This window comes from Fusarium flagelliforme (genome assembly GCF_020744385.1).
Source record: "Fusarium flagelliforme strain FIESC 12 MPI-CAGE-AA-0113 chromosome Unknown B0J16scaffold_5, whole genome shotgun sequence".
Taxonomy (NCBI): Eukaryota; Fungi; Ascomycota; class Sordariomycetes; order Hypocreales; family Nectriaceae; genus Fusarium; species Fusarium flagelliforme.
Window position 1 is genome coordinate 3,167,463 of NW_025763507.1, and position 21,092 is coordinate 3,188,554.

The window sequence follows — 21,092 nt, forward strand, 5'->3', positions numbered from 1 at the left end:
AAATAACCTGGGGAAGTCAAAGTCCTCCCTGAACGGGCTAGCTGGACGTTGATCTTTACGATCAATGGAAACCTTGATTTCCCCGCATTGAGTTACATGTTACCCTAAACCCTTCGGCTCCGGTATCCCCGGCCCCATCGACCCCGGTCATCAATGCGGGGTGACTATCACGAGTTTGCAAAATTAGCGGTCCTCGGTAGTAGCTTCACGAGGTTTCCTGATATCCTTTCCTTCGGGGTAATGACTAACGGTAGGAGTTCTATTGTCATGCACCCCTTGCATATCACTCGGTTATTGTACGACGATGAAGCTTTCTGAGAAACGGGCTGTCTGCATCATCTCAATCCTTTTGCATTGCTGAGGCCCATGCAGGGCTGGCTCAAGGCTGCGAATTTCCATGTGATGATATACTTTTGATGATGATATCACTTCTCAAAAAACACACGCGACATAATTGAAGTCAATTGTCCGGACCTACTTCCCGTTTCCGGTACGAACAAGCAATCTAGTGGATGGGAAAATGGACGACGATCAGCGCCTGGAAACAACAGCCGATTAGCCCGCTTATAAAAAAGCTTGGCGTTAGAATACTACCGTATCCCGGAGACCACAACCAATTTTAGCCAGCTCCAGACATGGACGATTCCACAAGCTCAAATAATTCACTGCTTATTTCCCCAAGCTTATCTGAGGTCCATTGTTGTTATGCTACAATCAGATTAACTGTCAGATGCCTCGGGCTTTTGGCCCCAGACAACCTTCTGCGCAAAGTAGCCATGCTGCTTTCCAGTTCTAATTTCCCGTCGGAATTGTGCAACGTAAGCGAGTATTTCTTTTCTGGTCCAGCCAAGAGTATGCGCCATGAAAAGAACAAAGCCCTCGCTATCAGTTTCAAGACCATGTTTGGTGTAAATGCCCATTTGCTTCTCGACCGGGTCTTCAGGCCAGTCGCCAATCGGGTTCTTATTGGTAGTTAGTAAGGAACAAAAATGATACTGGCGGAGAGGCTTACTCTGAAGTTGAACTCTTGGATGTTGATAAACCCCGCCTTCTCCATGGCCTCTTTCTGTGTGCTATCCTCGACAACTGTAAAGCTTGTTCCAATCTTCTTGCTTCCTTCGATGAAGAACTTGCCCCAGTGACCCATAGCTGAATCAGGTTCCACGGTACCATCGGGACTACTGATGATGGATGAGGCTTCATGGCTCTCTACCCAGGCACCTGGCTTGCACACTCTGAACGCCTCGGAGAAAAACCCATTCCAGTTCCTGATACTACCCATAAGCCACCTAGAGTGGATATAATCAGCAAAGTCGGACTTGAAGGTCCACTCGCGAGTGCAGTCTTCGATAATACTTTCAGACTGTTAGCTATGACTACCCGAAGGTCTACGCACCTACAATTGGAGGTTTGATGGGGTCCACGACGGCTGGATGGGCGACAGGTCTGTTCCGATGATCTTGGCGTTCGAATACTGGTCGGCGAAGTCACTGAAGTTCGATCATTGTCAGTAGATAGCTGTGGCTCGGTGTGTCCATCTTACATGGCCCAGATTCCTGATCCAAAGTTTAGCACGAAGATTCATAAGATTGGCCAAGAAATATTTACCTGTACCGGTGCCGATATCAATGGCTTGCTTCAGGTATGTCAGGGACGTGCGTTGGCGTCACGAAGCGAAGTTAGCTTACTTGGATGTTTTCCTTCTTCAATGGAGCCAAGTGAAGCTTGTCACCCAGCCCGAGGGTAAGAATATGATGGCTGTTATATGTCAAAATCTATGCATTATGATCAGACGTTCAGTTCTCACGTGAGATCCATCAAGTCCTTTTGCTGATCATCATTCGATCCCCTTCGCCCAAACATTAGTCAATGTTAGTGTATCCATATTTGACTACCATACCAATATTGAGCATTGCCCTGCTCGCTGTGGTACGTGCGACCGTGAAGGATTCGGTACTGAAGGATGCTGGAAGTGATGGATGCCGTCGTTGACTCGGTGTCCGACATCATGGCCGTACCATCGTCTTCGTCGTCGGATTCTTTTGCCTTTCACTATTTCTCAGCCAAATGTTTGAGAGAAGGATCCCATGAACACACCTGCTCCATTTCGGACCAGTGCTGTGGATCTAGAATCACGGCGGCGGTGGTGGGAGGAGAGGCATCCTTTTGTCCCATTGGGCTCGTAGAGCTATTTGTTCCAGACATCGTTTTCTTATTAAAGTCTCAAATTCTGTAGTAAAAATTCTTTTTATTGATTGCAGTGAAAGTTAGTTGAGTGGGTTGACTTAGTTTATTGAGTAAGCATGAGCGATTAAGATGACAAGAAGGAGGTACAGTGGCATGATCTGACCTCAATCCGGATCATGTCCACCCCGACTAATCCTTGTAAGTTCATAGACTAACACCAAACACCAAATACTCAGCCAGGTTGAGGTGAGAAAGAAACAGTACTGAAAGCTTATATCACTATCTAACACCCAGCCTTTGTCAAGCCGAGTCATATGCTTCCTATTTCATTTCCTCTTCCTTGATAGCCGCAAGCCTGCGTCTTTCCTCTTCTTCACGCTTCTTTTTGCAGGCGGCGCACTCGAAATCGTAGTTGTGTTGGTACTTCGCCATTGGACCTGTAGGACATTCTCCATAAACCCCGTTCGGTCGGCGATTAGAGCAGATCTCGGCCTTTACATATTCTTGCACAGCTTTTCTGCAAGTTCCACAGTGTGTAATGATATGCCACTCTGTGCACATCGTGATATAACAGAAGAGTTAATGTTTTGGTTGATAGTTGATTGTATATGTGGGTTGTGGTCGTAGAAGGGTTATGAAGAAGTTCGAACGTTGGTTCCCGCCAAGCGTTTAAATATTTTCCAAAGCGGCATGAACCACTGCAGTGATCGTACAGATAACAGAATGATACTTACAAAAGGTAATCTTATCGAGGAAAACCTTGACCCTCATTCTTCGGCGACCCTCAGAATCACTTCTATATCTCTATTTAACTTCGTCAGACCAGTCCGTACTAGGACACAACATATCTGTGACGTTAGGGAAGCCAGAATGCTCAATCGAGTGAGGAGAGATGATTCAGACTGATTGAAGGCAAACCGAGATGAACCTCCGTAGACAAACCAGAGACATGGTAGTTTTCGGTGTGATTCACAAATCGCTCTTAGCACACCATTATTGATTAACAGTTGCACAGGTCAGCTGACAGTACAAGGTGTCATGTATAGAAACCTAACTTGCAAAGATTGTACAACATGCCGTGGAAGGGGTTGTGCGGGCCTTAGAGTCATCATGGTTCTAAAGCATATGTTTGTTCAGGAAAGGTTTGACTAGCAGTATCCTGAACACAAGACATGTCCTGTGAAAATAAGTGCATCTACATGGTAAAGTCTGTTCAAGGGAAGAAAGCTAAGCAAACAGACATATGTAAATGAATAGGATGAGCTTCCACCACCCTTCAGACTATTTACGACAGGAACACTGGCGATCCAATCTTGACACACAGTTATCAGGAATTCCACTTTAGCATTACACTATCATCTGCTAACAGGATCTACTTCTACCCGGAAAGAAACCGTAAAAGCTATTCCTGTACCTCTCTTCCTCCTCCTCACGCTTCCTCCTCTCTTCTTCTTCCCGCCTTACCCGGCATGGCTCACATTCCAGTCCGAGCGCTCTGAAGAAAAGGTGCTGCGTAGTATAACCGCATGCCCCAAAGGTACACCCTGTGGGAAGAAAGGTACAACATGATGGTAGCTGCATGTCGTAGTATCCAGTCTGACAGACTCGGCAGTAGATTTCTGTATGCGTAATAAAACACATTCTGCCTATAATTATAATATGTTTCCAATAATGTTTTTGGTAGGTTTTCTATTCATTCTTCAGGTTGAGAATTGCGCTAGTTTATATACTTTTTACATTGCAGCAAGTCACGGTCTGATGGTATTTCCATCAGGTCTTGTGATAAAGTGAAGTAGCGGAGACTCCTCTCTTGTTTGCCAACCACCGACTTTATTCTCTGTTACTAAGTATCAAAGCGTTCTAGTATTTATATATCGCAGAGGGGCCTGTTCACACTATCCATCAAGCTATTTCTCCTGCTGGAGTCTCCTCTTTCTCTCTTCCTCTTCTCGCTTTCGTTGACACGTTTCACACTCGACTCCAGGCTTTTGAAAATCCAATCGTTCTGTTTCTAAGCCGCACTGGCCCCAGCTCAAACCCCTCGAAAGATATCCACAAGTTTCAGGTAACTCCATATTGTGGTATACTACTTTGCATACCGGGCAGTAGATTGCTGTGTGGCTTATAAAGCACATTTTGCCTGTGTTATAGTTGTCAAGGACTGTTTGTTGGGAGAGTTTCTGTTACGGTGAGACCGAAAGCTGCTGCGTTTTATACACATTGTATGGCAGCGCGTCACCAGATGTATCACTAGCAGACCCCAAGTAGCGTCACTGCTATCTTGACAGGTGTGATAAAGAAGACCGCTCTGTTGTCTGTTAACCACCATCGTCATACTCCGTTATTAAGCGTCATTCCAGGTCAATCACGGAAAGACAGTAACAAGCAAGCAGAATGTCATGTTTCCGTGCATCAGTCTACGCCGCGCGCCAAGACTATCCCGGCTAGGCCGCTATGACAATGTGTCAAAACGGACATACGTGCCGCTGTGAGTAAGCACTAAACCATCATGAATAGCCTGATCATATAAAGATCCGATACCCTCTACTGGACCGCAGACCATTGACTTAATCTACAAACCTCAGAGATACCGAAGAGTGTTTGTCAAAATGGGAGGTGCTGTCTCTGTACCCACTGACCGCAGCCGGTCGCTCAAGGTCATCGGCGCAGGCTATTCTAGGACAGGAACACTGTCTATGGCTATCGCCTTAGAACAGCTTCTAAATGGACCAGTGATGCACGGCGGATCCCAGCTCCTTGGCAGAGAAGACGGTAAGGCTCTCTCCATATCACCTTCGATTGCAACTGACGATAAGAGACTATGTTAAGCTCTGGACGGAAGTCTTCGAAGCTCGCCACGATCGACCCAGACTACTTAAGCTTTTGAAAGCAGCGACAGCTGGCTTTGTCGCTATCACGGACGCGCCTGGTAACTGCTTTGTTGAAGAGCTTCTTGAGATCTATCCTGACGCAGAGGTCATCTGCGTCACACGCGACAGAGAAAAGTGGTGGGCGAGCTGGGAAGCTGTGTCCAAAATGGCTGGAGCTGGGTTTCTCAACGTCTTCCTGATGCCCGTCCCCGGAAAGAGATGGTATCCGAAGCTCGTCACTCAATTTCTCGAACAGTAAGAACGCAACATTGCCGCAATTGCTTCACCACTGACGGACTTTAGGCAAAATGAGAGATTTGGTCCAATGACATCAGGTATGTTTGTCAGCTCACCATAAATATTATTACTGATGAACCAGCGCGACTGGATGAACACAACGAATACGTCAGAAAGGTGACTCCGCCGGATAAATTCCACATTATGAAATTGAGCCAGGGGTGGGATCCTTTATGCAACGCTCTGAAACTGCCTATTCCTGATAGGCCATTCCCTCGGGTCAATGATGCTGATGCCGTGAAGGGATTGGAACTACAGATACTCAAGGAAGCTGGTATTCGGTGGTTCTTGATTCTTGGTTTGCCTATCATCATGACCGTTGCAATGTGGCACGTCTTGTATGGATCGAATTGATGAGCTGCCAGTTGAACCTGCTACATAGTCAATTGATTTCGGTCGATCATCTCAATCCGATGATTCTTTTATGTACTCTGTTCAACTACTGGGAAGACCAAAGGCTATTGGAAGTACATCTTATCACCATTCAATCCCAACAGATAGCTCCTAGTACCCGTAATCGGCTCGTCGGAGTGTCAAAGGAATTGACCGCGGAATCATAAGGGACGAGATAAGTTGATCACCTTATGATAGCTTAGACTAGCACTTAGGCTACTGTATTTCTGCAACCTAAGCCTCGAGAGACATTTCTTCTTTTACCCACCTGCGGCTTTATAGCTCGATGGTCTCCCAATCAAGATCCGCATTCATGACTTGCGAGCCTTCTGATCTTCGATGCATTCGATATCGGTAGCCTCGACAGCCTTATCGGACTGAGTCTCCGAGTACTTCTCGAACACCTCGGAGATCTCCTCGAGGGACCGGTTCTAAAGAACAATTAGATCCAAAGTACTGATAAGAAAAGGAACTGGAGAACATACCTTGGTTTCGGGGAACATGAAGAAAACGGTGAGGAGAACAATGCCAAGCCAGACACAGTAGACGATGTAATACTTCCATCCCAGGTTTTGGAGTCCAATCGGGTTAACGAACTGGTTAAAGAAACTAGCTCCCTTGATAGATCCCATAAGAAGAGCAATTTCCTTGGCGCGGATGTTGAAAGGCAGGATCTCGACTGGGTAAGCGACAGCCAAGGGGTTCCAGCAGATGTTGTAAGACGAAGCGAAGAAGATGACACAGGTGAGGATACCAGCGCCAGTAGCCTCTGACTTGGTTCGTGCAAAGACACTGCCAGTGATGGTCCACGCGATCATGCCGGCCATCATACATGCGGTAGCGACAACAAAAAGAGGTCGGCGTCCAACGCGGTTGACGAGATTGGCACCAGTCATTGCGACGATCATATTCCAGATCTGAAGGATACCGTTGATAAGAGTGATGTCTTCCTGAGAGTTGATGCCAATGGATCGCAGAACCGGAGCGATGTAATAAGACTAATTGGCAGGTAAGCGTGGGTCAAAGAGAGGATCAGGTAAAGAGACATACCACCAAGCCGTTTCCTGACCACTGGGGAAAGAAAGCACAGCAAAGAACAAGGAATGTGCGATGTCTGTTGGCTTTGGTTTGAACAAGTTCCTTCCAAGATCGAGTTCCAGCCATCTCAAGCTGAAGGGCAGCGCGAATCTCTTCAAACTCGGCCGCGACAAACTCAGAACTCTCATCACCGCCAGCATGGTACCTGATCAGGATAGAGCGCGCTTCTTCATGGCGATCTTGTCCCACTAGCCATCGAGGGCTTTCGGGTAGGAAAAAGAGACCAACGAGGTTGATGATGGCGGGCAGAGCTTGCAGAGCGGTGGGAAGTCTCCAAGACCATTCAGAGTTGATGCGATATGTTCCGTATGTTGTCCAAGCAGCAATGATGGACTGTTATTAACGGTTAGCTGTTATTCCGCCATCATATCGTAGGGTTTTTACTTACCCCCAAGTACCAGAGTGTGTTGTACATCGATGTGAGGGTCGTGCGCGATGCGGGATGGGCAAGCTCGGCGGCGAGCATAGGGGCAGAACTGGAGGCGATTGTAATTCCAAGGCCGATGAGGAACCGCGAGGCCATATACATGGGAGCTATTCACAGGTTAGCCGCGTCTCTTGACATAGGAGATCTTCCAGTCTGTAACTGACTGTTGATGCTGGCAGTCTGAATGATGGTCGAGAGGATGACAATGATGTCGCCCACAGCCATTGCCCAGCGTCTGCCATAGTGATCTGAGATCCAAGCAGCGGGAATAGTTCCGAAAACGGCGCCAAGAGGAAGAATAGCGTTCATGATGCCAAGAAGAGATCCTTGAGGATGATTGAAGTCTACAAATGCCACAGGTCAGTACGGTCACAGTCGATTGGTGAGGTTGCGAGGTACTCACAGTTTTGCCATCGGTCAACTCCCTGAATGCCGTTCATCAGACTAGAGTCATATCCCATCGCTGCACTGACGATCAAAGAGCCAGGAACGAGGAGAAGATACAGCCTCAAGAGGCTGGGGTTCTTGAAGAGCGACGATGAAGCTGGTGCAGTCATGATGGCTGATCTTTGTTCTTGCTTGTATGCTGGATCTGAGGAGTCCCTGATGAGCTGAATTGTCTCCGGGGTCCTCGATCATTTATCATGATTTGAACGGGTAGGAAAAACGCATTGATCGTGAAAACGTCAGTCACTTGACTTGAGAAAAGCTGGAGATGCCGACGCGTTCCAAACATCTGGATCGTGCCGTGTTACCCCATCTGGGGAAGCCAATGGCTGAATTCTCTCCGCAAAACTCTATCCAAGGACAAGACAGTTTTGACGAGGGACGCTAGTCATGGTGAGGACTTAGGCGGATTCATGATGTCGGTATCTACGCCGAAATGCCCCGACCAATCACAGACTCTGTGTTTGGGCCCAACACCGTCGGCGCCACAACCGAGATGCCCCGATGAGAGACTATTAGCCTAGACCGTGGTCATGGCCCTTGCTTCCACGATCTTAGCTTACTCTCCGACCAGGAAGTGACCCCGAACTGCCCCGGACGCAATATCGGTTCCCGGTATCATGGCAGGATATTTTCATTACCCCATGCCTTGTGGCTGGTCGCATATCATGACTCCTATTCTCCTCTTCTCAATTTTAACAAGCGCCTTGTTCTTTCAGATTTCTCAGCTCAATCACAAACACAATGGGTTCTATCGACAAGGACAACCGACAGATCTCGCTAGAAGACTCAATCGGTCTTCTTGCTGGACAAGACTTTTGGTGCACTCGTCCAAATGAAGCTCTTGGACTTGGATCACTCAAGTTCTCTGATGGCCCCAACGGCGTTCGCGGAGAAGACTGGATCAATGGAGCGCCTTCCACTGCGATTCCTTGCGCGACAGCACTGGGAGCTTCTTTCGACGTCGAACTCGCGTCTCAGTTGGCTGCTCTCCTCGCTAGAGAATGCAAGCGTAAAGGTGTCCATGGCCTATTGGCTCCAACCATGAACATCCACCGCTATCCTCTATGTGAGTACCATACTGCCCAGATGGAAAAGCCTTTACTAACTACAAGCGCAGGTGGACGAAACTTCGAGTCTTTCAGTGAAGATCCACTACTTAGTGGCTTGATCGCCGCTTCTTTTGTCAAGGGTTTACAAGCCCAGGGCATCGCAACTAGCCCCAAGCACTTTCTCGCCAACGAGGCAGAGAATGGACGAAGATGGAGCGACAGCGTTATCGACGAGCGGGCTCTGAGAGAGATTTATCTCGAGCCCTTTCGGATCGTTGTCGAACAAGCAGATCCATGGTGCATCATGACAGCGTAAGTGTCCTCACATCGAACTCAAAACTCAGGGACTAACGAATCACATCTACAGTTACAACTCGGTAAACGGCTCCTTCTGCTCCGAATCGAAACACCTACTCTCCATCCTCCGCGACGAATGGGGTTACAATGGCGCTGTCATATCCGACTGGTTCGGAACCTACAGCACGATCGAGGCGTTCTCAGCTGGTCTTGACCTCGAGATGCCTGGCCCTACCAAGTTCCGCGATCAGAAGAAACTACTGGACTTTGCCAAGCGTGGAGGCTTGGAGAAGCGCCATATCACCGACTCGAGCGCCAGGGTCCTTGATCTTCTTAGAAAGACTGGACGGATTGGGGAGCCTGGTGCGCCACCACCGTTGAAGCCCGAAGGGAAGGAATACTTGCACGATTTGAAGTCAAAGAACCTCATCCGATATGCTGCTGAGGCGAGCATGGTGCTGCTGAAGAACGAACATGATACCCTGCCATTGGTCTATCAAAACACCAAGCTTGCTGTTTTCGGCCATCACGCGACAGAGCCTGCGTTGTTCGGTGGAGGTTCGGCTAGCTTGAAGGTGCCGTATTCTTCAACCCCTTGGGATGCTATCCAGCGGACGTACCCTGCTTCCGTACAAGGTCCGGGTGTTGCAATCGACCGCCTCGTCCCTCTGCGAAACAAATCTGGGCTTGATCTTGGGCAGATAACCCTTGATTGGTACAACGGCGGCTGCGTATCGAACGATACACTCTTTTTCTCCCAGTCGCTCGACGATACGTTGTATATGTTGGTTGAGCACGCTCCTGATGGCCTGCTTGACAAGTCCGACTTCTGTACCTCCATGACGTTTAACTTCACTCCCCAGCAAACTGAATCTTTCGCCATTAGCCTCTGTGGTCCTGGAAACGCGAAGTGTCTTGTTGATGATCAGGTGGTTCTCGATGTTGAGAGGGGACTGGATGTCTCTACGGAGGACTTCCTTTTCGATCGCTCGAAGCTCGAAATCCCGAGACAGCAACCTCTGCAGCTGCAGGGCGGTCAGCGATACAGTTTTGAGGTGATCAGTTGGTCCTCCAAGCACAAGGCTCAAAACGTGAACCGCGAGTTCTTCATTCAAGGCTGCCGACTCGGCCTATCGCCCGTCCAAGATGACGACGGTGCCTTGCTTGACGCGGTGGCTCTGGCGAAGGCCGTTGATACCGCCGTTGTCGTGGTCGGCACTGGTACAGAATGGGAGTCCGAAGGTTTCGACCGCGTCAGCATGCAACTCCCACGTCGACAAGACGAACTCATCCTTCGCGTAGCCGAAGCATGCCAGGGTCGAACAATCGTGGTTGTGAATGCCGGATCTCCCATCGATATGAGCGGCTGGATTGATCGCGTCGATGCTGTCATTTATGCGTGGTTCCCTGGCATGGAGTTCGGCAACGCATTGGCCAGACTACTTACTGGTGAGGCTTCACCATCTGGTAGGCTTCCCACCACATTCTGGGACAGTGTCCACGACTACCCTGCTGGTCATGTCGAGAGCTTGATGACTCCCGACAAGAAGATTCAGTATCGCGAGGGAGTCTTTGTTGGCTATCGGCAAGACTCACTCCAATCATATCGACCAAGCTTTGCCTTCGGTCATGGTCTATCGTATACAACATTTTCCTGTTCTCTCAAAAGCCATACCCATTTGAACCGAGAAGAGAAGATTGTCTTGGGCGTTCAAAACACCGGCAGTAGGACGGCAAGCGACAGCGTGCTGCTCTTCATCGAGGCGTTAGACCCGACTACGACAAGACCCAATGTTGAGCTGCGCACATTTGCAAAGACGAAGCTCCTCGAGCCAGGCGCCTCACAAGACCTGGAGTTTACCTTGAGTGCGAGGGACTTTGCGTATTGGGATGTCCATGAACATCTTTGGCGTGTGGATGCTGGTTCATATAAGGTCCGCGTGGCGGGACCGCGAGGGGTTGGAGATTGGAGGAATATTGACGACATTATTGTAAACTTTAGCGAAGCTTTGACTGTGGCTTAGATATATACTATAGAGCTTGATAAACGCCAATAAGTCTACATCGCTACCTTTTGACGATGTTCATTCTTCAACACCGATCAGAATTGACGATTACAGTATTGAACAATATTACTGTGCTGCATTATGACCTGACCTTGTCTGTTCATCGTTTATTGCACGCCACGAAGGATCAAAAGATAAATTACACGACAGTAGATCTTGACTTATGCCTCCAATTGATGTACTCCTGATAATAAGGTTTCCATCTTGAATTACACTTTTCAAGCACCATGACTCCGATGCTCACACGGGACCTTTTTTTGCTTTGCCAATTGCCCTAATATTGGGTTTCGGCTGTGCATAAAATCCGTGGCTTCCATCCGATGTACTCAATTAACACTGTCTAAATCGCCTCTTTCCACTCAACCTCTTCGACATCCTCTTGTCCAGTCATGAACCGGATACTGTTCTCCAGAATGACTCGCAAAATCTCCATCTCCTTCTCGTCGCGAGGTCCGTAGATCATGAGATATGTACTAGCAATAGCGTACTTGTTCTTAACCCAGCTGGATTCAGGCACCGAGAGTCTATGTCGCTCAGCCCAACCCTTCTCGATAATGACGCGAGCATCTGCGGGAGACAGGTATAGATGGACCGAAAGATCGGGATGAGCATGGCCGAGCTCGCCTCGCGCAATGATAACAGTGTTTGGTAGAGTGTCGGGTTGGGATTCGAGAAGCTTGTGTGCAACAAAGAGGGCGTCGTGGTGGCGCTCGTATAGGGATTTCTTGATTTCGAGGATGGAAGGGTGTTGTCGCGCGGCGTTGTTGAACAAGTTCGTGATGTACTGATCAAGCAAACATTAATCGATCGTCTAGATAGAATAAATAAACGACTACTTACAGTTCTCATACGCTCAGGCGCATGCTGAGAAAGTTGTCTGTGAGGCGCTATTCCCCCAAGAATGGCCCTGTCTCCCTGTCGGCGAGGGATGTTCTGGATTGAAGAATGGCTTCCCTGCGTAGGGTAATCGGCAACATAAGTTGCCCCACATTTGCTAAGAGCAAAAGGTCGGATACCAAAAGTGATCCAAGCCCATCCTTTGACATTGTATGGAGGACCTCCGGGGCCGAGAGCAAGATAATCGCGGTAATCTTTAATGCACCATGCTGTGAAAGCCACTAACGCTGCAGCGCCAGAGGTTGTAGCGATCAGCCAAGGGCGCTCGGATGTAGTGCGTTCTAGTACAGCTTTGATGTGTTGTAAAGTAGCCATGGTGACGAATTGTTAGGGTGGTCGCCTCAAAACTTGGGGACAAAGATTCGAGGTCATGTTCCGTTATATACCACATGTAACTCATGCCCTGGAACATACCAAGGCTCATATGAGAACAGTTGATCGCCGACGGAACACGCGATGTAGGATTGCACTAATTTAGGCTTAGCTCTCCTTTCGGGGCATCTCGGTCTCTGAGCCGATATCCACCTACCGTACCTTGCAACTTTTCCGACTCGGATTTGCCGACTACCCCACCTCACTCAACTCACCCTAGACTCATGTGCATCACCATCATGTTGTCTCCGATCACGGAATAGCTACCACGTATCTGTATCTATAAGACGGAGTCTCTATAACTCTTTCATCTACGTATTGCCATGCTTCAAAGTATCCTCCAACGCCGACTCTTCCATACCAGTCCCATCGCAAAAATGGCTATCCAACGTCTCGTCCGTTTCGTCTCCAAAGATGATGGCGCAATATACTACGGTGCCGCCAACGAAACATTGCAAAAGGCAAAAGCCCTCAGCCCCGGCAATCCCTTCCCCCCTGAGACTGAAGTAGACAACCACGAGCATGAAATCGAGAAGCTTCTATGTCCTGTTGATATTAACCATGCTCGCTCGGTTGTCTGCATTGGTCTCAATTACACCGATCATGCCGAGGAAGCCAAGATGCCGATCCCCAAAGTCCCTGTCGTCTTGTAAGTGCTCATCTTTGGGCTCCCGATCACCGATCCAACATCATGCTACAGTATTGACAAGTGATTGAATGCAGCTTTAAGCCGGTGACAGCGCTGACTGGTCCCTATGACGACCTTGTCCTTCCCCGTACCTCATGGGAAAAGGGAAGATTGGACTACGAATCAGAACTGGTAAGAGCTGCCCTTTTGATAAAACGGATGGATCGTTAACACAGGCATTCAGGTCATCGTGATTGGAAAGAAGGCCTCGAGGGTCTCCAAAGATAACGCGCTGGACTACGTGTTTGGGTACACAGTAAGTCATCACGTTAGCAATGGTTGACGACAGAGTTCTGACAATCCCAGGCTGGAAATGATGTTTCAAACAGAGCATGGCAGCTTGAGCCTCATCTAGGCGGAGGACAATGGTGCTACTCAAAATGCTTCGACTCCTCAGCCCCCATCGGACCAGCCATCGTCTCCAAGGACATTCTTGGATCTGCAGTCGGACTTGGCATCCGCGGCACACTCAACGATTCTCGACTGCAAGACGGCAACACCAACAATATGATCTTCTCAGTGGCTGAGATTGTCTCGTTCTTGAGTCAGGGCATGACTCTTCTTCCTGGTACGTTTAACAACTTTTATGTCCTTACAACCGTCTCTAATAGTCGATCAGGGACGCTCATCTTCACTGGGACACCAGCTGGTGTTGGGTTCGGCAAGAGGCCACAGATCGAGATGAAGGAGGGCGATATTACAAGGGTGGAGATTGACGGTATCGGCGGTATTGCTAACAAGGTAGTATATGAGCAATAGATGCATTATACAGGACTTAAATACAATTGCTTCGCGGCGCGTCCAAATCCAGGAACTATCTGCAGTACAGTCGTAACTATTGTGCGAGCGTATTAATATGCCTTAATATGCCACTGTGCATCAGCAATCAACGCCCACAATTGATCTGAGCAAAACGAAAGACTTGGACTTTCACCATCCCAAAGTCGCAATAGTCGATGAGCCTCTTGACAAGCCTCCAAAGCCTTCTGGCAGAACGGCCCTCCGTAAACACTAGACGCGAAGGATCCATGCGACATGGGGCTATCCAACATGATACTATCAGTGTTTGGACTGGCCATCTCCCCCAGATCCATACGGTTAACAACAGCGGGGATATGACAAGCCGCAATGAGCGACAAAACTGTTGACCAAATGTTCCTCGCCAACAGCCAACATCCGTAGTGCCTGACAGGCTGTTCATATTGCTGAGCCAGAAACTTCATGGCGTAGTGAACATATTTTGCTCCGCCCTTTAACAAGGACTCGTTGACATTAATCGACTCATCAGGTTGGTAGTTGTCGTTTGCGAGAGCAGCTAAGAATGGTCGGAAGACAAGCATTAATAGTTGCCCTTGCCTGTCAATAAGGACTTTGCGCATTCGCTGTTTGGTGGATTGCTCTAGATCGGAGGCTGTCGCTAGAGAGCTTTCGAACGGCTGTGAAGCGGCTCGGAGGTCCTCTGGGAGGGAACTCATCCTGTTGCGTGTGTGTTACTTTACCGTCACGATTTGACAACTTTCAGGAACCTTACCACTCATTTATTTGACGCTCAAACTCACAAGCCAGACGATAGCTCGCAGTAATACTCGACACAGCACCAACGGCATCGTTCTCATCTGTTCGCTCTCGTTAGCAAGCCATGCCACTACCGTGCGTGGCACCTACTATTGTAGAGTTCAGCCTTGATTCGTTCTACCAATCGCCGACTCGATGTCTCGGCCAAGTAGTAGTACCATGTATCCGTGTCGAGCTGAGGACCGATACTGGGCCATTCAAAGGGTTGAAGTGGCGGAGGCGGAATGGGTGTGCTCTGAATCAACTGTCCAAGCCTCCCTGGCTTCATAAGTCCAAGATGCGGATAAATCTCTTCGGTGAGTTCAAGTTGCATTTTGGCGACGGCCCAAAGTACTCGGTGGCTGAGCTTCTGTTCCAGGATGCCAGGGTATCTGTTCGGTAAAAGTGAGAATTTCGAAGAGTCTGTCGCCCGAACACCCTTACCTGAGTAAAATTGTCTCGGCCTTTGCAGCAGCTGTTTCCGCGTGGGACCAGGCTCTCCACGGCTTCAAGGTCCACATATAGTAACTAGCCAGCAACAGCTGCGCCTGCAAGTCCTTCATCGGCGGCGCATTGCCAAACGCCGTGACTCCCAACCAAGGAAGCGCCAGTGTGATGTAGTATGACTGTTTCAGAGGCTTGCTCTGTGGACTGGTCTTGGGCGAAACCTCACCCAACGCAAGCACTAGTAAAAGAATTGCCATATCTGAAGGCTGCAGTCCTGCTGGTAATTCCTTGTGAACCGGCCACACTGCCAGCTGGTTATTTTCCAAAAGCTGTTCTTCTAGTTTCTTGAGGAACTCGAGATCTAAGATTGGAGACTTGCTGTGTATGTTGACCACGTAGTTCCTGATCAGAGATGTTGTGATGTCGGGGGACCTTGGCGCGGAGGGGCTGGCTGCAGTTTCATCTGGAACGATGGGCTCAGAGTAAAAGGCATCTGTTGCAATTTCTGATGACACAAACTCTGCCTTGATCGATGGACTGGGACCCGGTGTCAGACCGGGTATATCGCTTCCAGATGTCAGCTCATGTCTATACAGCTCCCAATGTCGATGTTGGCCGCATCTAGCAACGGCATCCTTCAAAATATTCCAAGACATGATAATGTCACCGTTCGGCCACATGTTCAAACGAGTTGTTTTCGGTCGATGAACCGTCGCGGTTGGCTTATCGATCATGGGTGCTGTGTTTTGACAGCCTGTGGCGTTCTCCATTCGCTGAAGCAAATTATCTTCCATTGTTTGGATTCTCTCCAGTATTAGCAATGACGCTTTATCCAAACTGTTGGTGTCAGTAGATGTGATACGTTCAACAATTGGCCCTCAAGCTCTCACCTCGTTGTCTCCATATCGGGATATGTACATTCTGAGTCCGTCTTCAAGCAAAAACCACACCGCGGTCGCTGGCTATCACATCTCGACTTTCTAGAAGACTATCAGTCAACAGTGTTCGTCGGTGCGCCTATTAGAAAGAGTAAAAGAACTTGCCTCGCTCTGCAAACCAGGCATGCTTGCACGGCGCGTCTTCGAGAGTATTGACCGCCTGCGCGCTTACTGGACTCTGCCATGGCGTTCTTTAAATTATTGAACGTAGCCTGAGATCATTCGGGATAGCAGTCGCGTGAAGAAAAGGGTAGGGGATTATTTGATGGTCCTTGAAAAGTGGACGTGCCACCGGAGAGAGAGTCCCACCCTACGCCTCTAGCTTGTATGAATAGTACAGTCACATGACTACTACCCAGCCATCATGACCGATTTGTATTATAGAGCTGAATAAATTGTAAACATTAAATGACCACACTTATGGCACCTGTTGCATCATTTTTCTATAGAGGTACCTTTTTCCAATATATGGTTGAATGAATGAAGGTTTATGACGAAGGAGAATAACATATTAATACTGTAGGGGGTCTTCCATATCCTCGAAAACCAGGTGATGGTTGTCAATATTATCTGCGGTCACCTGGTTCGAGATAAAGAGCGAGTCGACATAAACCATAGCTTCTCCACTACCAAGACAAGAAATTGTGATGCCAAAGTCTGTGCTATGTGAGTCTGCTCTGACTGTGGTGAGTACTCTCTGCCAAGATTTGCTCAGGCTATCACTTGCCGACAGCCTTTCTGAACAGACTTGTTGATTTCCGAGATATGCATCAAGCGTGCAAGGTCTGCTACCTTGAACGCTAACTACAGCATAGTAAAATTGTACGGTGTAGAGGAGAGTGCCACGGGGACCCGATAAGAGCTGCTGAGATATACCGGCGAAAGAACCCATCCCTCTCTTTCTGTCGCTGGCTATTTCCAATGCAACGCAGCCGTCGTCTTGGCTGCTATCATCGTTGAAGCAGTCTCCATTTCGATGTGCAACGGTGCCTTCTGTCTCGAAGCCCATGACGCCATTGTCAGAGTTGGGGTGTCTCTTGGCGAATCTACCATTGACAGCACGGTTTGTGATTATAATGGCCTCCTCGGTCGTTGTGGTCGTCTCCATCTGACTAGTAGTAGTCGGGTCTTCTGTTGTCGTCTCGAATGAAGTGGTTACTGGTGCAGAGGAATCAGAGGTTTCCGTGAGAGATGATTCTGAATCACCAGTGGAGGAAGGACTTTCGAACTCAGTTGAAGAGAATGTATCGTCACCAGTCGTTACAGTGGTAGTCAATACACTCGATGATGGAAGTATTTCGATCAAAGAGGAGCTTTCGCCTGGTGGCGAAGCCGTTGTGCTTTCGGCGACAGACGTCCCAAAACCGACAGAGCTTGGTTCATCAGAACTCGGCTCATCAGAGGTCGGTTCTTCAGATCTGGTGGGTGGAAGAGAAGAAAGTAGTATGCCAGATGTGAATGCAGGAGGTTCGGCCGTCGTTAGACGAGAGGTAGAGTTGCTGAAACTCAAAGGTCGTGTCGGGTCAATTGTCATGGTGGGAAACTCTGGTTCTTCATCGGTTGGGTCTGGTGTTGGCGGTCGCGGCCTTTGGGTGACGGGCTGCTCTGAAACTTGTGTACTGTCCGCCGGCTTGGCAGGGGCTATCGAAGTTTCGATGCCATCAATTCTACCATCGATGCATCGCTCGGCTGTAAATCAATTAGTTAATCTTCTGTTTACTTCTTTTCCATCGAAGGGGAACCTACCTCGATAAATAGTAAGCCTAACTGGCACGCAACCTTGCGGCTGAGAGGTGAATGTTAAGTACACTTGGCCGTCAGAGGAGGTCTGACAAAAGGATGCCTCGCCACCTGGCAGTCCCGGGCTAACAAAGCGGAGTACACCGCCGTCACTGCTAAATGTAGTAGTGATATCGTCACCGCTGGGTACCGATCGTGACTGCAGCGACTGGAAAGCTTCGCCGAGATACGAGATGGGTACGCCTCCATCGAATAGCCGCCCGTTGCCGAGGGTAAACACAGTGGCGAAGGTGCAGTCGTCAGAGTCTCCGGTACCTACAAAGCCTCCAATATCACGCTTCCTTGTGTCTTCAGATGGAGTAACGGCAAGTATAATACGCTGGCCGGTTGGATTGAAGTCCACAGAGGTTGACTGACTAGCTGGGACCGAAGATAGCTGAAGCGTAGTCAACAAATCAGACACGATGTCGGATGAGAAGAGGCCTGGCCGATCAATTGTCGATGAAGTTGTTTGTTCAAATCCCGTGGAATTCTGAGAAGTCCCAGGTAGCTCAGTTCCGATAGAGATAGGGACCAGGTAGGTGGATAGATAAGTGACACAGTATGTCCCTGGTGCTTGATCCCCGTATTCAACGTCGCCAAGCTTGGCCGATGCAACGGCTAGTCTGGCGATGCTACTTAGTAGCCCAAGGGCTGTAGTCTGGCGCTTCATGCTGAAGTGGTGACTGTTGTAATCCGGAGTTTACAATAAACTGAAAGCATGGGGGAGGATGAGGTTATGATAACTTGGAGGTTTCAGGGCGTTAGTTGAGGCATGCAGGATGTTGGTTGCGGATGAGACAAGGTTAGATATTGAGCGCCCAAAAGAGGGCAACTGAAATCAGTGCAATGATAAATTCCATAGCCGTAATTATTACCGCATTGTAGTGTGCGTCCTCGCATTCCGGATTCCAGTCATAGGGCGAGACATCGGTCCAATTTCCCAGACAGCCGATCGAAAGACAAGAAGTATGTGTTACGATATGCTCCCTTGGACTGGAGATAATGCTCCTGGCCAGCCAGCCACCTTTCATGCAAGGAATTGAGTCCGTATATCCGTGTGTCAAATTACCGGAAATTAGGTGGTCCTCGAGAGTGTCAGAAGAAATAACCGCTAGAAGCACGATAGACAAATAGCTTTAGTTACTTTATGACGTTTTAGAACCGCTTTTAGATTACTTTGTTTTCTTTATTTCTTTTGATGACCTAAGCCTTAGGGCAATTTTCTGTCACCTACCTCGTGGTTAATGGAAATATACTCTGCCAGCACCTGATTTCCTGGCAAAATGAGATGATGATCATATCGCTTTGTCGCAGAGACAACAAATGAGAAGGTGGAAAGACCCTTCGCTCCCATCTAAGTTGCGCTCCGCTATACCTTTGTAACGATCGGATCCAAGTCAGACCTTGTAGCAAAGCCGACTCGTTTCTCCCCTGTGTAGTCGAAGACGGTGACCATGTTATCAATAAATATTCCACCCAAGATCCAGGTATACTTCTTGCTTCCAAAATTCATATACGTGACAGGGCTTCTCAAAGACTCTGAGCCAGGAACTGAACCTAGCGACAAGTCTTCCTTGTTGAGCCTGTACGTAGCTTCTCTTGCCGTGTCTCCAAAGGTGAACGAGAACTCGCTTAGTCCACCACTGGGGTAGGTCACGATTCGGTTACTGGCTTTGCCTTGGACAGCCTTTGCTATGTCCTGACAGTAGTCCTCAGTCGTAGTGAGGTATGAGCTACCTGTGTCGACAAGGGCCAATTGGTTTTCGCAAATGACCACGCCGTTAACAGTGACCCTGTTGAGGCGAATTACCCAAGCTCTATACTGTTCCGTGAGTGCGGGACACCAGGTTATCCCGTTGTGATATGCGTCAGGTAAATTCCCAATCACTAGCCACCCTCGGTCTCGTGTCTTCTCACCGTCCGGTCTCACCGTACCAAAAGGCTCGGAACGAGGTCCAATCATTGCAAAAGATGCTCGTTTGATCATGCCACTTTCCATCAAATGAACCACCAATGTTCTGTGAAATGGTATAGGTGAGTTCTCCGCCGAGAAGCCTAGACCCAGAATACCCAGCGGTAGAAGGTTTTCCTGGGCAGCGATCTTAGCAGCTCCAAAGACTTGAGAGGTCTTCAACACGCCGATACCAACTATGGCTTCGAATAAGGAGAATGCGACCTTTTTACCACCTCCGTAGAGGATCTCGTATGCTTTCGATCCTTCCTGGAATCGTGCGGCGTCTTCGATGGTGAGATCCACGACTGATCGACCGGGTGGAACTTCTTGGCTGAATTGAATACGGCTTTGAGCCCATAGGATACTTGAACCGCTGTCGACAGTCAACGAAACCTGATTTTGTGCGCTTGATCCGAATTGTACGTTAACTCTCTGTTGCGCGATCTTGGGTCAGCTTCAATTCCTCTCTTTCCACGACGGACAACGTACATAATTTGTCGGCTGCTTCTCGTTCTTCACATCGCTCTTGAGCTCGAGCACGACACAGTCAACTCCACTTTCGCTCTCGTTGATCTTCGCGCTCTCTTTGTTTCGTCGTTCCTCGTCCCAGGTCGTGTCTCCGACAGACATCGCAGGAGCAGGATAGTCTTCCAACACATAGTAGAAGCCTTTCTGTGGTCCCCAAAAGCGCTTCGCATTTTTGCTGATACCAACATCCCCAAAGGCGATAAAGACGTCGAAGCTTCCCGGTGCACCGCTGACGTCTTCTTCGTCGGATGAGTAGTCTGAGGAATTGATCTCGACTTTTGTGACGCCTTCTGGGAATTCTGCGTCGACAAGGCGGCGAACTTCAGCTTTGGCCTCTTCCATCTTGATAGATCTGGATGCAGGTTGAGACAGAGCTCAATGGCGAGTGTTGAGCAGGGGCAGTAGATAGCTCTGAGATAAAGTAAGAACAATGAAGAACAAAGGATACGATTGATGGAACATGCCTTCGTTGGCGACTTGACATTCACCCCGATGGATGGTTTCGTTGTGCGGAGAAATGGCACGATGTCTCAGAAGGCGAGTACAGGCGTCCAATGTCGATTTCCAGCAATCCCATGTCGGTGTGGTCAGATAATGGTAGATTTGGGTCTAGATCGAGTTGCTGCATAGCTGAAAATCCAAACCGACTTCTATGACACGTCGTACTGGCCGTTGACAATCGATACCGGTGCACTTTATAGCAAGACGTTCGCTAGCGTGACAGATAACCAAAATCTGACTTGCATAAGGGATCTCGAACGAGATCCATTAAGTTCCGCGCATTTAATTTGGACTCTA

At 48.7% G+C, this 21,092-nt stretch overlaps 9 protein-coding genes across 9 annotated transcripts; 3 read left to right on the plus strand and 6 right to left on the minus strand.

Moving 5' to 3' along the window:
• Positions 1–392: 392 nt before the first annotated feature.
• On the minus strand, positions 393–2,303 carry B0J16DRAFT_345678 (S-adenosyl-L-methionine-dependent methyltransferase). Its single transcript, XM_046128308.1, has 9 exons — positions 2,098–2,303; positions 1,901–2,046; positions 1,808–1,849; positions 1,689–1,758; positions 1,609–1,636; positions 1,544–1,556; positions 1,401–1,490; positions 1,013–1,355; positions 393–962 (listed from the first exon to the last, which is right to left on the minus strand). The coding sequence occupies exons 1-9, from the start codon at positions 2,203–2,205 to the stop codon at positions 720–722; spliced, it is 1,083 nt and encodes a 360-aa protein (XP_045981766.1). The 5' UTR covers positions 2,206–2,303; the 3' UTR covers positions 393–719.
• A 2,464-nt stretch (positions 2,304–4,767) lies between these two features.
• B0J16DRAFT_373813 (uncharacterized protein) lies at positions 4,768–5,752 on the plus strand. The gene is made up of 4 exons (XM_046130552.1): positions 4,768–4,959; positions 5,006–5,312; positions 5,361–5,392; positions 5,437–5,752. Exons 1-4 carry the CDS (start codon positions 4,797–4,799, stop codon positions 5,706–5,708), a joined length of 774 nt encoding a protein of 257 aa, XP_045981767.1. The 5' UTR covers positions 4,768–4,796; the 3' UTR covers positions 5,709–5,752.
• Positions 5,753–5,873: 121 nt separating this feature from the next.
• On the minus strand, positions 5,874–7,829 carry B0J16DRAFT_289906 (general substrate transporter; the record flags this gene model as incomplete). The annotated part of the gene is made up of 6 exons (XM_046124227.1): positions 5,874–6,178; positions 6,233–6,745; positions 6,798–7,178; positions 7,234–7,379; positions 7,437–7,616; positions 7,676–7,829. 6 exons carry the CDS (start codon positions 7,827–7,829, stop codon positions 6,059–6,061), a joined length of 1,494 nt encoding a protein of 497 aa, XP_045981768.1. The 3' UTR covers positions 5,874–6,058.
• A 473-nt stretch (positions 7,830–8,302) lies between these two features.
• On the plus strand, positions 8,303–11,092 carry B0J16DRAFT_416420 (glycoside hydrolase superfamily; the record flags this gene model as incomplete). The annotated part of the gene is made up of 3 exons (XM_046133583.1): positions 8,303–8,788; positions 8,840–9,083; positions 9,139–11,092. Exons 1-3 carry the CDS (start codon positions 8,464–8,466, stop codon positions 11,090–11,092), a joined length of 2,523 nt encoding a protein of 840 aa, XP_045981769.1. The 5' UTR covers positions 8,303–8,463.
• Positions 11,093–11,207: 115 nt separating this feature from the next.
• B0J16DRAFT_373816 (uncharacterized protein) lies at positions 11,208–12,362 on the minus strand. Its single transcript, XM_046130553.1, has 2 exons — positions 11,975–12,362; positions 11,208–11,918 (listed from the first exon to the last, which is right to left on the minus strand). Exons 1-2 carry the CDS (start codon positions 12,344–12,346, stop codon positions 11,475–11,477), a joined length of 816 nt encoding a protein of 271 aa, XP_045981770.1. The 5' UTR covers positions 12,347–12,362; the 3' UTR covers positions 11,208–11,474.
• Positions 12,363–12,780: 418 nt separating this feature from the next.
• Positions 12,781–13,850, plus strand: B0J16DRAFT_322076 (uncharacterized protein; the record flags this gene model as incomplete). Its single annotated transcript, XM_046125681.1, has 5 exons — positions 12,781–13,052; positions 13,127–13,223; positions 13,276–13,347; positions 13,398–13,659; positions 13,711–13,850. 5 exons carry the CDS (start codon positions 12,781–12,783, stop codon positions 13,848–13,850), a joined length of 843 nt encoding a protein of 280 aa, XP_045981771.1.
• Positions 13,851–13,942: 92 nt separating this feature from the next.
• On the minus strand, positions 13,943–15,996 carry B0J16DRAFT_322077 (uncharacterized protein; the record flags this gene model as incomplete). Its single annotated transcript, XM_046125682.1, has 5 exons — positions 13,943–14,567; positions 14,623–14,707; positions 14,757–15,037; positions 15,090–15,929; positions 15,983–15,996. 5 exons carry the CDS (start codon positions 15,994–15,996, stop codon positions 13,943–13,945), a joined length of 1,845 nt encoding a protein of 614 aa, XP_045981772.1.
• A 545-nt stretch (positions 15,997–16,541) lies between these two features.
• Positions 16,542–18,482, minus strand: B0J16DRAFT_386398 (uncharacterized protein; the record flags this gene model as incomplete). The annotated part of the gene is made up of 2 exons (XM_046131567.1): positions 16,542–17,719; positions 17,777–18,482. 2 exons carry the CDS (start codon positions 18,480–18,482, stop codon positions 16,542–16,544), a joined length of 1,884 nt encoding a protein of 627 aa, XP_045981773.1.
• A 559-nt stretch (positions 18,483–19,041) lies between these two features.
• Positions 19,042–20,636, minus strand: B0J16DRAFT_416424 (aspartic peptidase domain-containing protein; the record flags this gene model as incomplete). The annotated part of the gene is made up of 2 exons (XM_046133584.1): positions 19,042–20,198; positions 20,256–20,636. The coding sequence occupies 2 exons, from the start codon at positions 20,634–20,636 to the stop codon at positions 19,182–19,184; spliced, it is 1,398 nt and encodes a 465-aa protein (XP_045981774.1). The 3' UTR covers positions 19,042–19,181.
• Between the last annotated feature and the right edge of the window lie 456 nt (positions 20,637–21,092).